This window comes from Notamacropus eugenii, chromosome 7 (assembly GCF_028372415.1).
Source record: "Notamacropus eugenii isolate mMacEug1 chromosome 7, mMacEug1.pri_v2, whole genome shotgun sequence".
In the NCBI taxonomy this organism is placed as follows: Eukaryota; Metazoa; Chordata; class Mammalia; order Diprotodontia; family Macropodidae; genus Notamacropus; species Notamacropus eugenii.
In genome coordinates, this window is record NC_092878.1 from 167530183 (window position 1) to 167550311 (window position 20129).

Below are 20129 nucleotides of genomic sequence, written 5' to 3' on the forward strand. Positions count from 1 at the left end.
TTTCTTGGCAAAGATACCAGAGTGGTTTGCCATTTCCTTCTCCAGTTCATCCTACAGAGGAGGAAACTGAGGCAAACAGGGTGAAGTGGCTTGCCTAGGGTTATATAGCTAATAAGTGTCTGAGGTTAGATTTGAACTCAAAAAAGATGAGTTTTCTTGACTCCAGGTCCCACAGTCTATCCACTGTGCCACACAGCTGCCCCAGAGAGGATCAGGGTTGGACAAGATGGTGGGAGCCATGACTTCTATCCAAAATGGCAGAAAAGCAAGGCAAAACTCTTGATCCCCTCAAAATCATTCTTTGAAACTGCTTAGAAACCCCAATTTTTCTTGTCTTTATAAAAAGTTTCCTTGGTTAGAGGAGCTCAGAGGAGCAGGACTATGCAGGGACCCTGAACAAACTCCAGGTGTGCAGAGAAAGCCACCAGGGCCTGCAGGGCCAGTGTGGCCCATTTGTCTCGTCTATCCTAGGCTTCTCCTTGATTTGGGGGCCGCAGGGGTTGGGATGCTCAGCCCAAGTCAACTGCTATTTTTAAAGTTGTCCTCATGACTCTGGCCTTGGATTTAACAGCATCTCTGTATTTGGATAGGAGAACTGCACTGTGGGCCATTGCTCATGACGCCACCTCCCAGAGCAGGGAGTCTTAACCCTCAGCACTCTCAGGAAGTCTGATGACTCTTAGGGACAGATATCTCACAATCACACCCTCAAATGGTTTAATCCAATACAGAAGATTGCCAAGGAAACCAATTATATATCGAAATATGTTATCAAAGTTTGGGTTGTTTTTTTTTTAAGTTCTTAGATGTCAGGGTAAGATCCCCCAGTCTAGGGCATGAAGGGCCACCATCTGCATTGGTGAAGGGACCACCTACATTAGGGAGTCCTCAAAGTTCTGATTTCTGTCTGGCTTGAGAAGGGAACAGAATACCAGACTTGGTCTCAGAGGAGCCTGGTTCAAATCCCTGTAGTATTTACATACCTATAATCTGCCTGTACCTGGGGACCAGATTTAACTGGTCCTCAGTTTCCTCACTTATAAAATATAAAACTAAGGGGTCCAGACCATCTCTCAGCTACATCAAGCCCCTTTTCAACCTAAATCCTAAGATAGGGCCAGGGTTTGAATGCTCTAAGTGACCGATTTACTAGGTGACCTTGGAGACAGCCACTTAGGGAATGCCTATTTCTAAGGGTCCTAGTGAGCCTCTGATCACCCCACCAATTCACCCCCTTAAATGCCCCTGAAATAAGACTGACGGAGAAGGAAGACAAAGCCACATCTGCCTCATTTTCAATGCTGCCCCAGGAATCAGTACTCAGATCCTTCCCCCGTCAGTGCCATCATACTCCATGCAGGACCTTGTGCCCAAGGAGACGAGGCCTGAGAGCTTCTCTTACCAACAGAACCAGGTTCTGGACAACAATGTTCAGGGCCCTGGGGAGGGGGAGTCTCTCTGAACTTCTCTGAAGTCACAATAGTACCCTCTCAACAACTGCCTGTGAGGTAAACTGAGGCTCAGAAGTAAAGGTCACAAAGCTGGGAAGAGTTACAAATCCTCCAGTGCAGCCCTCACTTGCAGCCTTCTGACTCCTGGGCAAAGCTGTGTGAGGGCTGGCCCGTGTCTGAGGCAATTTTTAAAGATATGATTGTGTACTTCTGTGACACCCACATAGTTACACAGAGGCACAGGCAGGGAGAGAGAAACATAGAGAAAGAGAACACTGAGCCAGTCACTTCCCCTCCCTGGCCTCAGTTTCCTTATCTGTAAAATGAAGGGGTTGAATTCAATGGCCCCTTAGGGCCTTTCTGGCCTTCAGTGTATCACCCTATGACTAGATGACTTTCACGATTCCTTTCAGCTCTGAAATCATAATCCTATGAAATGTTGTAAACGTACACACACACAAGGAATGGACAGAGACAGAATTACAAATAATTAGGTAAAAACAAATAATGTTGGTCAAATATCACGGATACACACTAATACATTGTTGGTAGACCTGTGAATTAGTACAACGAGACTGGAAAACTACTTGGAATTATGCAAACCAAGCAGCTGAAATGTTCCTCCAAGAGGTATGCACCCACAAACGAATAAGAAGAGTCTCCGTATGCCCCCAAATATTTCCAGAAGCAGCAAAGACCTGGACTCCGAGTGGACATGCCTTGACTGGAGAATGACTAAACAATCTGGGAGAGGAACGCACCAGACTGTTACTGGCGTCTAAGGAAGGATGAGAGTGAGGAGCACAGAGAACAGTGAGCCTTATAAGAACGCAAAGGGAAGCAGCCAGCGAAGGGAGAACAACACACACCTCAACTACTCAACAATGTGACCGAAAAGAAACAACTTGGAAACAGAACATTGTCGATTAGAAAGAACAAGGTGGGTCTCAAAGAGGAGACAGAGGAGCCACCTCCTGGCCCCACTCCTTGCAGAGGGCCCAAACACCACCCTCAAACATCAGCCCTGGTCGATGTGGGAGGCTCTGTGGGTTGGAGCTTCCCTCTCCTTCCTCATTCTCTTTTTACAGAACGTATCTCTCAGAAGAGATGGTTTTCTGGGAGAAGAGATGGGAAGGAAACAGGGGGAAACCTAGGTGATATGGCTAGACAAAAGACAGCCGCAAAGTCTGTTTTTGAAGTTGAGACGCCAAGAATCCCTGTCTATTGATCGCTGAATTCACAAATGCCATAGAGGACACCACGCAGGTGTGATGGCCCTGGGGCTGTCTCAGCCCAGACACACAGAGAAAAGCTAAAAAAGGCCATACAACTTGCCCCTTCCTCTCAACTCCCTCCAAGAACACTCTTTCCCAGCCAAAGGAAAAGAGTAACAGAGACCAGCCCCCTACCCCATCACTGGAGCAAGGGAGGGCAGCACTTGCTAAGAGCAGAGAACATGCTGGCGCCCAAAATGATTGGCGTGATTGTAAAATACTAACTAGGCTTTCTCTGCCATCTTTGTGTCTTCTGCTAAGCTGGGGAGGGGGGAGAGTGCGGGGAGGGATGGGGGACAAAACCCAGAGAGAAGCTGGGGAGGCCAGCAGTCCAATAACAGCCCACTCCAGCCCAGTCAGTTGCCTTGGATACCCACCAGCATCACTCTCCCACCCAATCAAACACAGCCAAGGATCTTTAGTTGTAACATTCTGCACACAGTAGGCAAAAACATGAACCAGAGGTTCACTCACTGCCTCAGAAAATGGTGCCTCTGAGTGATCCCCAGACATGACCTTCTCCCCAGGGGCCCAAATGATCCCCAGACATGACTTTCTCTCCAGAGGCCCCAAACCCAGCTGACAATGAGCCTTCATGGAGCCTGTTTCAGAAACTATTTCTATGCTGCTGAATGTCCTCCTGGATACCTCTTAGATCTGGAAGTACAACTGCGCTGAAAAAAATTCCCAGGGTCTTGTGAGCAACAGAAACTCTAGGAGACCCTTCAAACAGCCACATGTCAACAACTCCGAAAAAGGACCTACTATGTAAGGTACCAGGGATGCAGATCTTATGGAAACCCCACCTGTGCAAGATGGTGGAGTGGGTAAGTACCAAAGGGAGACTAGAGAGGAATGAAAGCCAACAGATGGGCTTAGGAGGGCTAAGGCTGGGCCCAGGTGTCCTGGGGGACAAATGAGAAAAGTGAGGCCCAGGGAGACAAAAGCTCTTTGGGACATGTCTTTCAGTATTCACGTGGCTGTCCTGGGGAGGGCACCTTAGCCTTGGTCTATTTGGGCAGAACCAGCAAACTGAGGCCCAGGGAGATGTGGACCAGACAGTTCAGTTTTGATTTGCCTGGTCCTAGAGAGCAGGACCAGCTATAAAATACAAGGCCAACACTTCAGGCTCCATACCAGGACCAAGTTACCCACAACCTAGAGTCGTCCCAACAGGTAATATGCCGCCTCATTTCCCCTCATGGCTGGGGCCCTGGGGAGAGTGGGGGTCCTTCAGAGAAAGGCAACTGACACTCAGTTCCCTAGTGATACTGCAGAGCTGACTGGATGGTGGCTGTGGGCCCGACCAGCAGAGACACTGGGAGCCCTGCCTGAGATACTGGGCTGGCTCATGTCAGCCTAGAAGCATTAAGGAGTTAATTCTGGTCAGACATTGGAAACGTGAAGTGCTCGGGCCTGCTGTTATCTTCTCTGCATGGTCCGCAGCCTTATATGGTGAGCAGCCTGGGCCGAGGGCGTCTTTCTGGGAGGGAGGGAGGGAAAGAGGGAGGGGAGGCTCCCTCCAGAGGAGGATTCATTCCTCTGTCCCTGGGGTGGCCTCGATCTGTTGTTACTGGAGGCATTTTTATTTGGTACATCTCTCTCTCTCTCTTTCTCTCTCTCTCTCTCTGTCTCTCTGTCTCTCTGTCTCTCTCTCTCTCTGTCTGTCTCTCTCTCTCTCTCTGTCTGTCTCTGTCTCTCTCTCTGTCTCTCTCTCTCTCTGTCTGTCTGTCTGTCTCTCTCTCTGTCTCTCTGTCTGTCTGTCTGTCTGTCTTTCTCTCTCTCTCTGTCTCTCTCTCTCTGTCTGTCTCTCTCTCTCTCTCTCTCTCTCTCTGTCTCTCTCTCTGTCTCTCTCTGTCTCTCTCTCTCTCTCTGTCTGTCTGTCTCTCTCTCTCTCTGTCTCTCTGTCTGTCTGTCTGTCTGTCTTTCTCTCTCTCTCTCTCTCTCTGCCTGTCTCTAACGTCCTTTCTGAGGGGTTCTTTTCCATGCCTCTAATCTCCACCAAAGTTCTCCTCCCTAAGTAATCGTGTTAAAGGGCTGCCCTTCAGAAACCCTCACACACAGATTCCATTACCCTTCAGAGGGAAGGCCAGATGAGCCTGGGGACTGAGCCTCCTCCCCAGTTTCTTCCAGTCACTTAGCCAGAGTCCCCCCAATCACGGGCAGTGCCAGGTCTCCTGGGATCTTTTGGCCCTGGTCTGTGCAGGCCCAGCAAACTAAGCCCAAAAGATAAAGCTTGGCTCTAGAGTGTGATTTAATGGGGACCATCAGGAGTCAGTCTATAGATGTTCCACTTGTATGTCAGACACACCGACCACTCACTGATAATGGTCCGGAAGCCCCAACTCAGCAAGGGGGAAATGGATGGAGAGAGAATGCTGGAGCTGGAGTCAAGAAGGCCTGGGTTTGAATTCTGCTGGGGTTACTTAGCTGCCCGTGAGACTCCAAGCCTCAGTTTACCCATCTGTAAAACAAAGGGACCTTAAATCAATGATCCTCCAACCTCTCTGTGCCCTTATTACATATTAACTCATGTAATCCTCCCAACAGCCCTGGGAGGTAGGTCATTATTAGCCCCATTTTACAGATAAGGAGCAAGGTCCAGAGAGGCCCAGGGTCACATGGCTAGTGCATGACCTCCAAGGTCCCTTCAATCGCTGACCCTGTGATTTCTCTAGGATCTAAGGCGGGGGACTCCCTGGCCTTCCCCCATCAGCAGAGGGGCCCCAGATAGGGAGGCCCCATAGGTTTCTGACCAGCCCACCTTTGGGATTCTAGGCTTAGGACAAAGAAAAGGCCCTTTCCATTTGTCCCAAGACAAAAGAGCCACACCAAGAACTCCGGAAGGCTCTGTGAACAATGGGAGGAGAGGTCTGAGACAGCTGGGGAAGGAAGGGCTGGGCAATATGGGAGGATTCAGTGTAGCAATACTTAGCTACACCTTCCCCAAGCCTGAGAGGCAGTTGATGCATGGGGTGGACTGCTAGAAGCTAGAACTCTTTGAATGGCACAGAGCCGGCCCATGAGGAGTTCAGTCCGTCAATACAGCCGGGAAGGTGCCTCTGTCACACTGGGGCAGCCTCCTGACCACTTAGGACATGGCTTCGGGACTGCCAAAGGCAAAAATCCTCAAGCGGCTGACCAACCCAGGTATCTCTCTGAGCTCAGTCAGCCTGATCCTGGTCCTGAGGGCTGACAAACCCACTACCCACCAATGATCCAAGTTCCAATCTGGCCTCGGTTTCTCAATAACTGTGTGACCCTGCATGAGTAGCATAACCTCTCCAGGTCTCAGTTTCCCCATCTGTAAAATGAGCAGAAGACTAGCTCGAAGAGCTGTCATCAGATCATCCGAGACAGAGAAAGACAAGCTTCTATTGTTATAGGTCGACAGTTTTGAAAGTCATCAAGACTTAGGCACAAAGAAATCCAGTTTCCTTCGCTTCCAATTTCACCCCCTGCAAAACCAAGGCAACATCTGCTCACTGCCCTCAAAGAATATGGAGAGAGCGAGGAAAATGCAGGGATAAAGGTATTGTAAAGCGATTTCGATGGCACTCGCTAACTGGCTTTGTATTTTCAAACACCAGCACGATCCGTGGGAAGGAAAGCTTGGCCAGACCCCTAACATGACCCACTTTCCGGAGCAAGCAAGAGCAATTCCAGTAGAACCAAAAGGGAACCCGGAGTTTGTTATAAAGGGACATGGCCTCAATTCTACACAACGGACACCTGCGGCCTCTCTTCACAGGGAAAGTTTGGCTAATTCCGATGTGGGGTATTCCTAAGAGCAGTTGGGATTCTTACAACGTTCTAAGACGTGAGTAGTGAAAGTATCCAAGGCGCAGAGAGATGAAAGGATCCAAGACTGAGAGGGAGAGGGGGTCTTAGAGATGACTGAGGCTAGCGATTCTCAAAGTGGAGTCTGGGGGGGTCCCCAAGATTCTTCTACATCAAACTTATTTATAATAATGATAAGGCATTTTAATTTCAAATACAAGAAGCATCAGTAAATATAACCCACATAAACCGAAGCTCTTTGGGAGGGGGGGCCATGAGACCACACAGTTCTCAGCTGGCCCATCCCAACCAACCCCTTGGTTCTACAGATGAGAGATTAAGGGAATTGTCGGAAGTCACACAGATAGTAAACGTCAAAACTCAGATTTGATCTCAGGTTCTCTGAGTTCAAATCCCATCTCTAATCTCCAGCCCAGGTCAAGTCGCTGCAGTCTTTGCTAGCACCTGCTGTAAAATGTCTTGGAGAAGCTGGGAGGGGAGAAGGTGCATGATGGGAGATCGCTGCTCACTGCCCCCTCCTTCCTCTCCTCTCCCCACCTCCTCCCTGTTCAGAAAAACCTGGAGCCGCAGAACTGCATGTACCAGTCGTCTGAGAGCTCTGGAATGTTCACAAGACCTCCCAACGTGCAGGTTTCTCCGTCCCCCACTCACCACCCAGGCATCACTACTCACCCCCACTCACAAGCACTTTAAAAAAAAGTTGTCCCAGCAGTTATGTCCACGAATGATAGTTTAGTCAGCCTTTCTCACCAGACTGATTTTTCCCTCTACTCCCTTCTCTTCAAGCTCACTCCATAATGAACTGCAGCCAGATGGGCCCATCTCCTGTTCCCTGTACAGGATACTAGAGCAGCTAGGTAGTGCAGCATTTAGAGAACCATGCCTGGAGTCAGGAAAACCAGAATTCAAATCCAGCTTCAGACACTAGCTGTGAGATCCTGGGCAAGTCCTTTAACCCTGTTTTCTTCAGTTTCCTCAGCTATAAAATGGGGATGATTACAGCACACCTATCTAAATGACTCCTCTTCTCACTGCCTGGGCAGCGTGTGTTTGTCCTTCGTTGCCGAAGAAGACCATGCCATCAGAGACATGATGACATGACTTGCACTTGACTTTGTTTTGAGTGAGGGAGGGCTGAGCAGGTCATCAGCTTCACTTCTCCTCCAGAGCCATCTGAATCCAGTGACCAGATATTCATCAGGATGACTAGAGATGACCCAGGATGAGGCAGTTGGGGTTAAGTGACTTGCCCAAGGTCACACAGCTAGTGAGTGTCGAGTGTCTGAGGTGAAATTTGAACTCAGGTCCTCCTGACTCCTGCACTGGTGCTCTATCCACTGCACCACCTAGCTGCAGTAGAGCCTAAAGGAAAGACTGGATGACCCCAGGAGGCTCAGAGGAGAGTCTAGCCCAGGTGTAGGCTGTATTTGCTTGCCTCCTAGGCCCTTTTCAGCATCCAAGATGCTGGCCTTCCTTCCACGGGGTCAGCTTGAAGCTGGAGGATTGGGTCTGGAGTCAGGACGATCTGAGTTCAAATCGGCCTCAGACATTCACTAGCTAAGTGATCCTAGGCATGTCATGTAACTGCTGACTGCCTCAGTTTCCTTAACTGTAAAATGGGGGTAATAGCCACTACCTGGAAGAGCTGTCCTGATAATCAAATGAGATATTTTAAAGCACTTAGCATAGTGCTGGGCACATAGTAGTTGGGCGCTTAAATGCCAGTTCTGCCCCTCCCTGCTTTGCAGAAATTTTCAGAAAACCCAGTGGCAGGAGACAGGTCATCAGGGAAAGGGCAGAGCCAAAGTCTGATCAGGCCAGGGCACGAGGGGAAAACACAGACATTTTCAGGCTTCAGCCTTTGGGGAAGGACAATTCTGCCTCCCAACGAACCTCAGGCAACACTTCAGAACCTGGAGAAATTCCCACCAGGCCTCCCAGCTTAGAGGGGAGATTCCTATCCTCCCTCAGCAGACAGGAGGACCCTTGGGTTCAACTCCAGACAGTGGCCCCTGGGCCCTCTGGAATAACCTTAGAACCAGCAGGCAGAACAGCATTTTAAAGCGTGCAAAGCACCTTACACACTCTCTCTCTCTCTCTCTCTCATCTGATGCTTGAAGACTGTGAGGTTGGCTACTCTATTACTATACCCATTTTAAAGATAAGAAAACTGAAGGGGGTGGGGTTCAGTGCTTGTCCAATTGTCTGAAGTGGGCCACTGTGCTGCCTGGGCCCAATCACTCCATTTCTCCACTCCACATTCAGGAGCCACATTCCTACACTTTTAACGGCTGTCCCAGGAAAGCTGAGGTAAAATGTGGAGGAAATGCTCACCCCAGCTGCAGCCCATGCTGAACTTGTAGTCAGTCCATCCAAACACGGAGATCTTTTTTCTGAATAACAGCCGCCTGGCCATGACTCCCCTATTTTAAACTCAAGAAATGAATTTTTTAAAAACAAGTTTAAGGCCTGATGTCTTGTCAAATTTCAATTTCTTAGAGTAAGTCCATAGACTGAGCCCACTGGGGCCTTTCTAGACAGACTCTGACTGCCAGAGGGTGAGGAAGGCACAGAGATCCCAAGCTGACAAAATGGCAGCCTCCTGGGGTCCCGAACAACACATTTTCACCCGTTTCTTTGCCTTTAACTTTGGGGCCTTTTTAGGAGCAGACATCCTAACAGGATTAGAATCCCTAACACAACATCAACAAAACCAGGGTTGAGCGACAACCTTCTCTGGAGGCCATTCTGACAGACGCAGGCATTTTCAATGAGAGCCATTCCTTACCCAAGCCTTGGAATCTTGAACATCCAAAGTCAGTTTCTCCTTTGCTGAGTGACTCCCAGATCCTCCAAGCCCTGGGCTAGGGCTTCTGAGAGTCATCCCTGGAATTCCATGGCTCAGTAGCCTCTCTCCCAGGCCCCACCCTCAACCCATCAGCTCAACTTCCTTAAAAACAAAATAAAATATATGGTCAGCCTCTATTCTGCTTTTATATACATGAAATCTAAAAATAGGGAGTTAGTGAGTGACTTCTGTTTCTATATTTGACCTAAGTACGTTTTCTCCATTGTTACCAGTCATCCCCCAAAGACACTCTCCACCAATAAGGTTGGGTTTCTAATTATCAGAGAGGAGATTGCTGTTCCTACGGATAGGCCTGGCTTCCTTAGAAAAGGAGAGGTTCACAGCGGTCAACCAGCAAGGCTTTGTGGGAGTAAATGGGAGCAAACGCTAAGAAAGAAAGAAGTCCAGGAAACCTCATGTAGAGGGAGAAACTTAACTTGGCGTCAGGAGACCTGGACAGGAATTGGGCCTCAGCACCTACTTACCAGCTATGTGACCCTAAGCAAGTCACTTCCTCTCTCTCTCCCAGCTTCACCTTCAAAAGACGGGCTGGAGGGGAACAACGGAGAAGAAAGTGTACAGTAATACTGACAGCTAACATTCAAAGACAAAGAGCAAGGCTGGCCCCAGAGACCGCACTGGAGAAGGCACAGCCTTCCTATGGATTTGCAGAGGTGGGCACGCCAAAGATCGTTCAGACTTTTCAACGGCCTGATCATCTGTTTTATTTGTTTTCAGGGTTTTGGGGGTTTTTTGCCTTTTTCCAAAAAAATATGTAGGATGACTGGGGGGTGGGTAGAGGGAGAAGAAATATTGAGTGAATCTTACATTAATACATATTTATGGAATACAATAAGCATGTCCATAACACAGTACAATAAAAAGACAATTGTACGTGAAACTATAAGTCAACTAAACCCATTGCTATTCGTTTCGAACATACAGCAAAATTATTGGGCAAATTTCCTTTTTCCCTTCTTTTTTTCTACCCTGCCGCCACCAAAAATAACAGCTAGCATTTGTTTGCAAAGTACTTTACATGTCTCATATGGTTCTTCCAACAACCTGGAGAGGGAGATGCTATTATGACTCCCATTTTACAGATGAGGAAACTGAGGTAGAGAGAAAGCAATGCCGCAGCCAAAACTCCTCAGCCATCCTAATCCAGAGGCAGGTGCTCAGGCCACCCCAAGGTCCCCGAAGTCTGCTGGGACCTGCTGTGTGCCAAAGGGTCCCACTCTCCCATGCTTCCTGTCAGGCTGGGAAAACAAAAAGCTACTGGCCACAAGCCCTTACCTGGGAAGTTCACGGCCCCCTGGGACTTTGAAACAGAAAAATGGGCTCTGCTCTCAAGGGTTCCATTCTATCGGCAGAATGAGACCATTGCTCAGGTTCTTTCCTCAATTATCCCTAATCCAATCCCAGAAGCATTAATTAAGCACCTACTACGTCCAGACACTAGGCTAGGAAGGTCATCCATTCTGTGGCCCTCAGTTTCCTAGATTGGAAAGGGCTCTGATTAGGTTGAAAAAATGTGTTATTTAGCCAGAAAATTAAAAAAAGAAAACCCACCACTCAGCCCAGCTACATAGAGATGTAGGGCAATGGATGCCAACAGAGCACAGGAAAATGACCAAACTGGGTCTGTCTGTGTGACCGTCTACAAGAACAATCCAAAGTGTTGCCCTCATCAGGCCAGACATAGGACACTAGAAATCTCAGCAGAAGGACATTCAGGAGCCTGGCTGCTGACAGCTGATTACATCCCATAGCTTCAATCTTGTGGTTGAGGATCTCTGTGCCCTTAATAGGTGTGAGAGCAGCACCAACAGAGCCAGGGAGGCCACAGACCAACTGAGGACCTGCACCCACAGAGGAGTGAGTGAGGGAGAGAAGCCCAGCCCCTTCCCCTTCCCCTTTCTCCCCCTCCAAAAGCCTAAGGGGGGCAGGGACTTACTTTCATCCAGGCTGGGGGTTATCTGCATATGGTCTCATCCAACACAAAGGAATCAGGTATTCAGAAGGAGGATGAAGGAGTCCTTTTGTCCTCTCCCCAGGGTCATTTCCGGCCATTAACTACACCTCGGAACCTCCCCCCCCCCCCCAACAACTTCTGAAGGCTCATCATTGATTTTTCTAAGTAGTATCACATAGAAATCAACCAACTTTGCTGGGAGGAGATTTCCTGGCTGTAGGACCGCCAAAAGCAGGGGCTTCCCAAGGCCCACCACTTTAGAAAAGCTTTTTTAACACTCCTCTCCTAAAGAGTAGTAAGGTCTATCGTTATACTTATTCTGCAGATGAGGAAACTGAGGCAGAGAGTGGCAAGCTGATTTGGCATAACTGGAAAATGACATGGAATGCTAAAGACGTACGTGGCAGCAACATCTGTATCACCCAACATCGAGAGCCCCACAAGTGATCGGAACCTCGTACGGCAGTCAAATGGTCTAGAAGATGGCAAGGCTGAGACAATGGAGAGCTGGGAAGAAAGAGGAAAAGGGGGAAGATGGCAATGGAACAAAGGCTGAGCCAAAGTATACACTGGAGTCACTGCAGGGGGAAGCGAGTGGGAGTGAAGGACATACCACAAAAAGATTGGCACCCATGCTGCTGATGGGAAGGACTTACAAAGCCAGGTAAATAGCCAGAGATTTAGAAAACATCCAAAGGACCCGACGTCTGGGCCAGAACTGGGGTTTTATCTAAACTCATAACCCACAGTACAGCACGGCCCCCAACCTAGCCAAAACAAAAGCCCTCGAAATGTCTGGAGGAGGAGAAAGAGAGGGCGTCAGGGCCGGGATCTCTGGGCCTCGAGAGCCAAGAGCCACCAAGGGCTCTTTCCCGTCTGACATTCCTAAGATTTTGGAAGCTGGGTCTGACTGCCAGCATTGCCAGTGCCTAGCCTCTCCCTGGGCCTCTGTTTCCTCTCCGGTAAACCAAGAGCAGCCCACTTGGCCCCTTGAAGACTAACCCTTCCCTCTCCAATATGGGGGCCAAGGGGCATTTGTTATCAGAAACGCCTTCCTGCGTCAACAAGCGTTTCATAAGCGCTTACTATGTGCAGGTGCTGTGTTAGCTGCTGGGGATCCAGAGAAAGGCCAAAGTCGGTCCCCGCCCTGTACAAACAAGGTTGTTGGTGTGTTATTACAGGGGCCATCTCTTTGAATACAAACAAGATGCAGACACAAACAACTGCGTTCTCAGGCAGAAAGCTCAAAGATTAAGAAAGACTGAGAGAGGCTACTTGATGGAGGGATTTCATACAGACTTCAGGGAAGACAGGAGGTGGGGACCAAGAGGGAGGGCATTCCAGGCACAGGGGATGGAGCAGAGATGAGGGAGGGCATTGCGGGCACAGGGGATGGAGCAGAGATGAGGGAGGGCATTGCGGGCACAGGGAAAGCCATCGAAGATACCCCAAGATGGAGAGAGAGATCCTTCAACATCGACACTTTCCAAAGGAGGCTCAAAGACAAGAGGAGAAGGTCCCCTCTGTGCCCGAACCCTTCCTAAAGAAGCCCTTTTCCGGGGGAGCAAAAAGCTAGAAGGGAAGGTCCTTTGAGGAAGGGAAGGGCTGAACAGAACATTGGGTATGGATGGAACGGAATATACGCTGGGTTGGACAGGAAATAATTGAGAGGTGCATGGGGGAGGAGGGTGTCAAGAGGTGGGGAAGACCCAGAAAGGCGTGGAGACTGACTTCAGTCCTCAGACTGAAGCCACTTCCCGTTGTGACCTCGGCAGATGGACCACCTCTCCTTCGGCAGAGGTGGCGGAGAACAGGTGTGGAACAAGGCATAAGCTGTCACGCAAAGGCAACACCTGGAGGCTTCGCCTCAACTACATCTATTTGTTCCAAGGAAGGGTTTGGGGATTTTTAGAAATTGAGTTTTATGGGAGGGAGAAAGGGAGGGAGGGAGAGAGGGAGAGAGAGACAGAGACAGAGACAGAGACAGAGACAGAGAGATGGAGAGAGACAGAGAGAGGGAGAGAGACAGAGAGACAGAGAGAGACAGAGAGACAGATAGAGAGACAGAGAGGCAGAGACAGGGACAGAGAGGAGAGAGAAGGGAGAGAGAAGGGGGCAAGAGGGAGAAAAGAAGAGAAAGAAGGGAGGAGAGAAAGACAGAGAGAAGGGGAGAGAGACAGAGGAAGAAAGAGAAACAATTGCCTCCCCCCCAAAGAATAGGGGAATAGGGGCGGTCCCACCTGCTGTTTCTAGCTCCTGGCAAAGTCAGAAAGGTTGAACACTTTCCACAATGACCACAAAGAGGCCCCAGATCCAGAAGCCAATGATGGAGCAGGTCACCCCGCTGCTGACAGAAGGGGGTGCAAACGGAGACCTACATTTTAGGGCCCGGGCCCACATACAGCTCTCTTCTGCTTGACTGCTTAACAAGGAAGATGTTTTTTACCTTTTTCCTGGGTGATGATTCTGGAGGGAGGGGACAAATATGACCCCCTCAAGGACTAAAAGAGGGTCATTGAGGCAGCTTTCATAATGCACAGCTGGGAAGGGAAGGAGTTCAGAAGGAAGCCCTTGACAAGAAGGCCAGCTCTGAGGGTAACATGTTGGATGTATTCGAATACCTTTAAAAAGAGCAAGCTGTACATAACAGAGATGTGTGGGGCCACATCTCATCCTCTTTTGTATCCGGAAACATCCTTTCTTTTCCGTATTCATTAGCCTCAGAATAAAAGGATTAAAAATAAAACATGCTCTTTGATTGACTGAATAAAACATTTTGAAAGAAAATAAAATGAGGGTGTGGGTTAGATGATGGGTAACATTTCCTCCCTGGTCCCTTCTCTCTGGCTCCCTGTTCCAATCCAAGCTCTTTCGTTGACCAGCGGAGTAACCCTGGCCAAGTCTTTGCTTCCTCAGCCTCTGTTTCTTGATTAACTGTCCTTTTTCAGCTGCAAATCCTGTATCTGAGAAGCAGAGAGGATCGAGGGCTACCAATGAGAATGACAGCAGTGTCCAGAAGGTGGGAGGGCTGAAGAAAGAGCCATTCCTGGCTTCTGAGATGCTCCGAGAGATGGGGTGCCTGAGGACGTATCCCAAAGGTCACGGAATAGGGAAGACTAATGCTGCCCGACAGTGAGGAACATGACCTCCCACCCCCCACCCCCAGGCTCCCAGTAGATCTATGGGACCAAAACTAGAAAGAGTGTCCAACAGCAATAGAGTGAGCGTGCAGGGGTTCAAATTCCACTTCTGATACTTAGTCCATGTGACCCTACGCAAGTCCCTTTTCCTCTCTGTATCTCAGTTTCCTCATCTGTCAAACGAGGAGTTGGGCTAGGTAAGGAGTACAATCCTGTCACCCCTATTTTACCGCTGAACCCCCAGGTAAGGGTAAGGATTTGTCCTTCAACAAGTCAGGGGCTCACACCCAAGACCCCTGACTTCACACACAACATCCTACTTTAAAGAGCTGTCTGGGGGCTCTGGCCCTGGAAGTCGAGGTTATTATCCTATCTCATACAGATGAGGAAACTGAGGCCCAGATGAGAAGTGACTTGCCCAAGGTCGCAGAGTATCTGCAGCAGAATCTGAACTCAGGTCTTCCTGACTCCAGCTCCAGCCTTCTATTACTCAGTTGCCTAATCAGCGGGAAAAGACAAAGGGGGATAAGGCCATCCCTGTCAGGGTCAACCCCAATACCCCTCCCCGGGACCTACACTGTTCCATTGTTCTGAAACCTCATGAGGTTAACATAGAGCTCCCAGGCTGACTTTCCTCTCCCTGGGCCAAGCTGCGGGAGGCACCTGCCCATGGTGTTCACACAAGCTCCATGCCTGGCATCATCGACATCAGTGAAATACCAGCCCCTGTGAGAGCCAGAGATACCCACTGTTGGCCTGCCCTGGTCCTAGCCAGTCGTCCCCACAAAAGGCCCTTGTCCCCAGAGGGCTGAGACACAGTGTCTCTACAAAGGTCTGAGAAAATCTTTCAGCCCCCAGGAACCCCACGGGAAAGCTAGTCTTCTGGAGGTGTTGGGGGGGGGGGGTGGAGAACCAAGTTGAGTTCTCTTCCAAAGCCCCAGCACCAAAGGCTTCAAACACCAGTTCTGCTGTGCACCCTGTGATTGAAGACAGACTTCACCAGGCTCTGTTAGGGGACAAAAGCATCGTGTGATTTCCCACCTTCACACTTTGTCCAATGCGTCCCGGCTGGGAGGCCAAAGCTCAGAACAGCTCAGAGAGGCTATTGTACATGCACTGTGTGGTCCTGGGGCCCAGAAACCCAAGTCAGTTCCATCTTCAGTACCTTTGCAAACACCCCCAAAAGCCATCTTCTTAAAGACAACCAAGTGTTAAGAATGTGTATCTGCCACAGAAAACTATGGAATGGGATGGGAGTACCATTGTCTCTGCCCATGGGGTCTAATTTGTTTTGAAACACAATTAACTTGAAATTATCCAGGGTCAAAACAGTCTTCTAATTTGCCAACAATGATAAAGACAAAAAACACCAGTGACAAATATCTGTTGTACAACATTCCAGAAAAAAAATCCCTTACCTTTACTGTGACTTTATTGGCTGACCCGAAAATGGGATGTATGGCTTCCAGCGTTGGGTTTTGGAACCCCTTCGGAAAGCATTCCAGAGAAGTCCCTTCTCAGAACCATGTTATACATGTGTAAAGTCATGCTCATCTTAACTATTATATTAAATAACATAATTATACTAATGTTGATTTGTGATTGCAGGTTAGAAAAGAAACCAATTATACTGAAATTAATTACACACATACACACACACGCACACACACATACATATGTTCGAAAGTTTCTGGCCCCTCTTGGTTTCTGTATCAGTCACTGGCTCCATGAGACTTGGGAGACCTACTCAGAATCCACCACCGGCCTGAGAACAGTTCTGAGGGACTCTCAAGGAGGAGCCAAGGTGGCCGTGTTCAGGGGCATGTTGCTGCCCCTGGAGAAAAACAGGAGGCAAAGGGAAAGAAGTTCCACAAATAGTTTTTATAGCAACTTCCGAAAGGATTTTGCCACACACTGGCATCTAACTCTTAACGCAGATAAGATTCAGATTGGTTTGCAGTTGTGGTGGACTAAGACACGAGACCAATAGACAGACAGACAGACACAGACACACATACAGACACACACACACAGAGTCGCGCATGCACAGACACACACAGACACAGATACACATGCACGCACACGCACACATGCATGTGCGCGCACACACACACACACACACACACACACACACACACACACACACACACACACACACACACACACACACACACACACACACCCCTCTCTGGCTCTTGGTGCCCAAGAGATCTCCAGCTTTTTCCTCCTCTTGTACACTGACTGAATGGGCCAAGTCTTAAAATTAATTCTTTTCCCTTAGAATCTGAGCACAACATCCAAAGCAAAATACAACCTGGCCTGGTTCAAGCTATGAGAAATCTCAGACCCTCAAAGCAACAAGCCCTTAGTAGTTGTTTCAATACTCCTGAAACCTGGTAAATTTCCCAGCATCCCTGTTTCCCAATCCTCATCACATGGCTTGGAATTCCCCAAAAGTACACGAACTCTGGGACCACAGCAATTGTAACCAAAAATCCAGGTCCTTATATACACAAGACATGAAGCCAGTGGGGAGCTCTATCATCCAATCGACCACTGCCCCTCAAGCAAAGACATCGGTTGTCTCCCCGCTACTAAATTTAAATTTGTGCATCATCTGTTTAGTCCTGGACACTGCTGAAGATATGTCAAGCTGAAGAAAAGGGAGCTGGTGCCCTCCCCAAAAGCAGCAGGGGTAGGGAGCAGCACTGGGCCCACTGTATCCTGAGGTCACGTTTCTGCAGCGTTGTCTGCTCTTACAGGAAGGAGACTTGTGCTGATGTGCTAACAGTAATTCAGTTCCCTTACTCCCAAGGAGGCTGAACTGGCTTGGATAACTCTTAGAACCCCCTCAGGTTATTGCACAGTGAGAGAGAGACAGAGAGAGGGAGAGGGAAGGAGAAGGAGGGGGAGGGAGGGAGAGGAGGGGGAGGGAGGGGGAGGAGAGGGGGGAGGGAGAGAGAGAGAAGGAGGGAGAGAGGGAGAGAGAGAGAGAGAGAGGGAGAGGGAGGGAGAGACACAGAGAGAGAGAGACAGAGAGAGAGAGAAGGAGAGAGAGGGAAAGGGAAAGGGAGAGGGAGAGAGAGGGAAGGAGAGGGAGAGACAGAGACAGAGAAAGACAGAGAGAGAGACAGAGAGAGAGACAGACAGAGAGAGAGAGGGAGAGGAGAGGGAGAGGGAGGGAGGAAGAAAGGGAGAGAGACAGAGAGAGAGAGAGTGTGTGTGAGTGTGAGTGTGTGTGTGTGTGTGTGTGTGTGTGTCCCATTTAGTGTGACTCCAGCGAAGCCTATGGACTCCTTCTCAGAAAAATAGTTTGAAATGCATAAAATGAAAATAAGCAGGATTACCAAGGAAACTAACTATTTTGACATTAAGCTATCAAATTTGTTTCAAGTTCATGACCCCCACCCTAAGCAGCCTTGCTTGGCCTAGCCAGCCGAAGACCACTTCTTTGATTTCGTGGTACTCAATGTAGCCTGTGCTGAACATTTATTCCTAAGCAGAAAAAACTGTCTAATATACTCTATTTACTTAATAAAAGCTTAGTAACACTCCCCCAGCTCCCAGGCCATGCTGGGAGATGGGGCCAGATGGTTCCATGAAGACCTGGGTCTAGATTTGTCCTCAACCTCTCTTCAGGGCTAAGACTCATTACTGGTTTTGCAGTTCAAGGGAGATTAAGGGAATAAAAATCCCTCCCCCCAAATAAATATTATTTTAATTGTGATTTTTTTTCAAGTGCTTGCCCAGAACTCATCTGGCTCTGGGACTCCTTCCAGTCTGGGTATTTTCCCTGTCGGTGCCAAGGGCCGTCAGGCCACTGGTTGGACTCTAAACTTGGGGCTCTTCACTGGGATCCACGGACCTCACTGGGTAGCTAGAGAGATTTATTCATTTTCACTAACCTTTGCTTTCCAGGTAATCCTCTTTTATTTTATGAATTTCAACACCTCACTCTGGGAGGGGGTCCCCAGGCTTCATCAAACAGCCCATGGGGACCAGTCTGAAAACCTAATCTGGTCCAGTTTATTCTTGACCCCACCCCGCTGCCAGCTTCAGGGGTGAGAACAAACCCAGAAAGTAGGGAGGAATTAGTCGCTCAACCCTCTGGGGGAAATCTGTGTGTCAAGGTGGCTTATATCGCTGTTTTAGGGGAAGGAGTGGTAAAGAAAAAGCAGCAGGGGCCAGGTGGGAGGCGGATTTGATCTCCTCACCCAAGGGGGAGGGGGTCACCCACTATCACCACCGGCCTCCCCCAACCTAAGATGCAACCTCCCGATACCAGGCTGAGGAGAGGATACAGCGGACGAGACAGACAGGAAGGAAGGGGGCCCTGTTCTCTCACGATCTCCAAGCACAACCCGGCCTCCCCAGGGCTGAGGATCTCGGACTGCAGGGGCCCGCCCCGAGGCCCTAGCGTGCGGAGATACAGTATCCAAGCCTGACACACAGTCCTGACTTAGTTCTCCCGGAGAGAACAGGCCCAGCTAAAAGGAGACTCTGCCTCGGGACAGTCGGTCCGTCGCAGAAGGCATCTCCAGCTACGCGCATCTATTCGGCGCCTACTGCACACAAGTTCAGCTGGGGTGTGAGCAGGCAGGCAGGCTCCCCAAGCCCAGGGCGCAGTTTCCCGGGCTAAGCCTGCCCCAAAGATAAGGGGTGGAGGCTGCAGCTCCAGGATCCCGAGTCCCGGCTCCGCAGCCCGGGCCGGCTCGGGCACCGCAGGCCCGGCAGCCGCTGTTTCCAAGGGCTGCGGAAATGCAGACTCGGGCTGCGGGGCAGAGCTCTCCCACGTGCGGCGTGCGGCGTCCCGCGCCCGGCCCGCACCCGCCCGTGCCCGACGGCGGCGGCAGGAATGTGGCCAATGGGTTACCCATTGATCTGCAAGTACGGTTGGGGGAACGGAGGGACGCTCCCTCGCCCGTCCCATCGGGCGGGTCTGGGCCGGTGCCATCGGGCCGGTGCCATCGGGCCAGCACCTTCCGGCCGGTCCTCGGCAGCTCCAGTTAGCCTCTTCTCCCCTCCGCCCGCGCCTCCCCCCACCCCGGCCGGTCCGGTCCCATCGAGCCCATCGGGCGGGTCCGGGCCGGGCCCATCGGGCAGCTCCTGCTAGCCTCCTCTCCCTCGCCCCTCCGCCTCACCCCCCCAGCACCCTCCCCCGGCCGGCCGTCCAGGCGCCCTACCTCTTCCTCCGGGAGGCCGCCGTCGCTCGGGCCGGGCTCCTTGTCGCTGCCCCCGCCGCCCTTGGCGCTGCCGCTGTTCATGGTCCCGGGGGGCCCGTGCGCGGGGGCGTCTGCGTGCGGGGCCCAGAGCTGGCCCCCGACGGCCGTGCCCGCTCTCCTGGTCCCGTCCGGCCGCCGGCCCGGGCACCCCGAGGGGCCGCCGCGGAGTCCGGCCGGGGGCGCGGGGCGCAGGGCACGCGGGGGGCAGGGAGGCTGGGATCCGGGAGGTGCGCGCCCCGCGGGGCCGGGGCGGAGGAGCCGCTGACCGCAGCCCCGAGGGCTGGGAGGGACGCCGGGAGAAGCGGCTGAGAGCGGCCCGTGCGCCAGCCCCGGAAAGTGGGCGAGTGCGAGCCTCCCGCCCCCCAGGCCGCCGCCGCCGCGTCGCGCCCCACCCCCAGCCGGCGCCCCTCCCCCTCCC

The 20129-nt window shown here is 50.7% G+C and overlaps 1 protein-coding gene across 4 annotated transcripts in view; it reads right to left on the bottom strand.

Annotated features, from left to right (window-relative positions):
• Positions 1–19873, bottom strand: part of RBPMS (RNA binding protein, mRNA processing factor) — a 140369-nt gene extending 120496 nt beyond the window's left edge. For 2 of the 4 annotated variants that reach the window (XM_072625512.1, XM_072625505.1), the window contains exon 1: positions 9315–9489. In XM_072625512.1, the coding sequence (XP_072481613.1) occupies positions 9315–9410 (96 nt within the window). In that variant the 5' untranslated portion in view covers positions 9411–9489. Of the gene's footprint in view, positions 1–9314; positions 9490–19672 lie in introns of those variants that run through there. The other 2 variants (XM_072625506.1, XM_072625509.1) reach the window with 2 other exon arrangements.
• Positions 19874–20129: the final 256 nt, after the last annotated feature.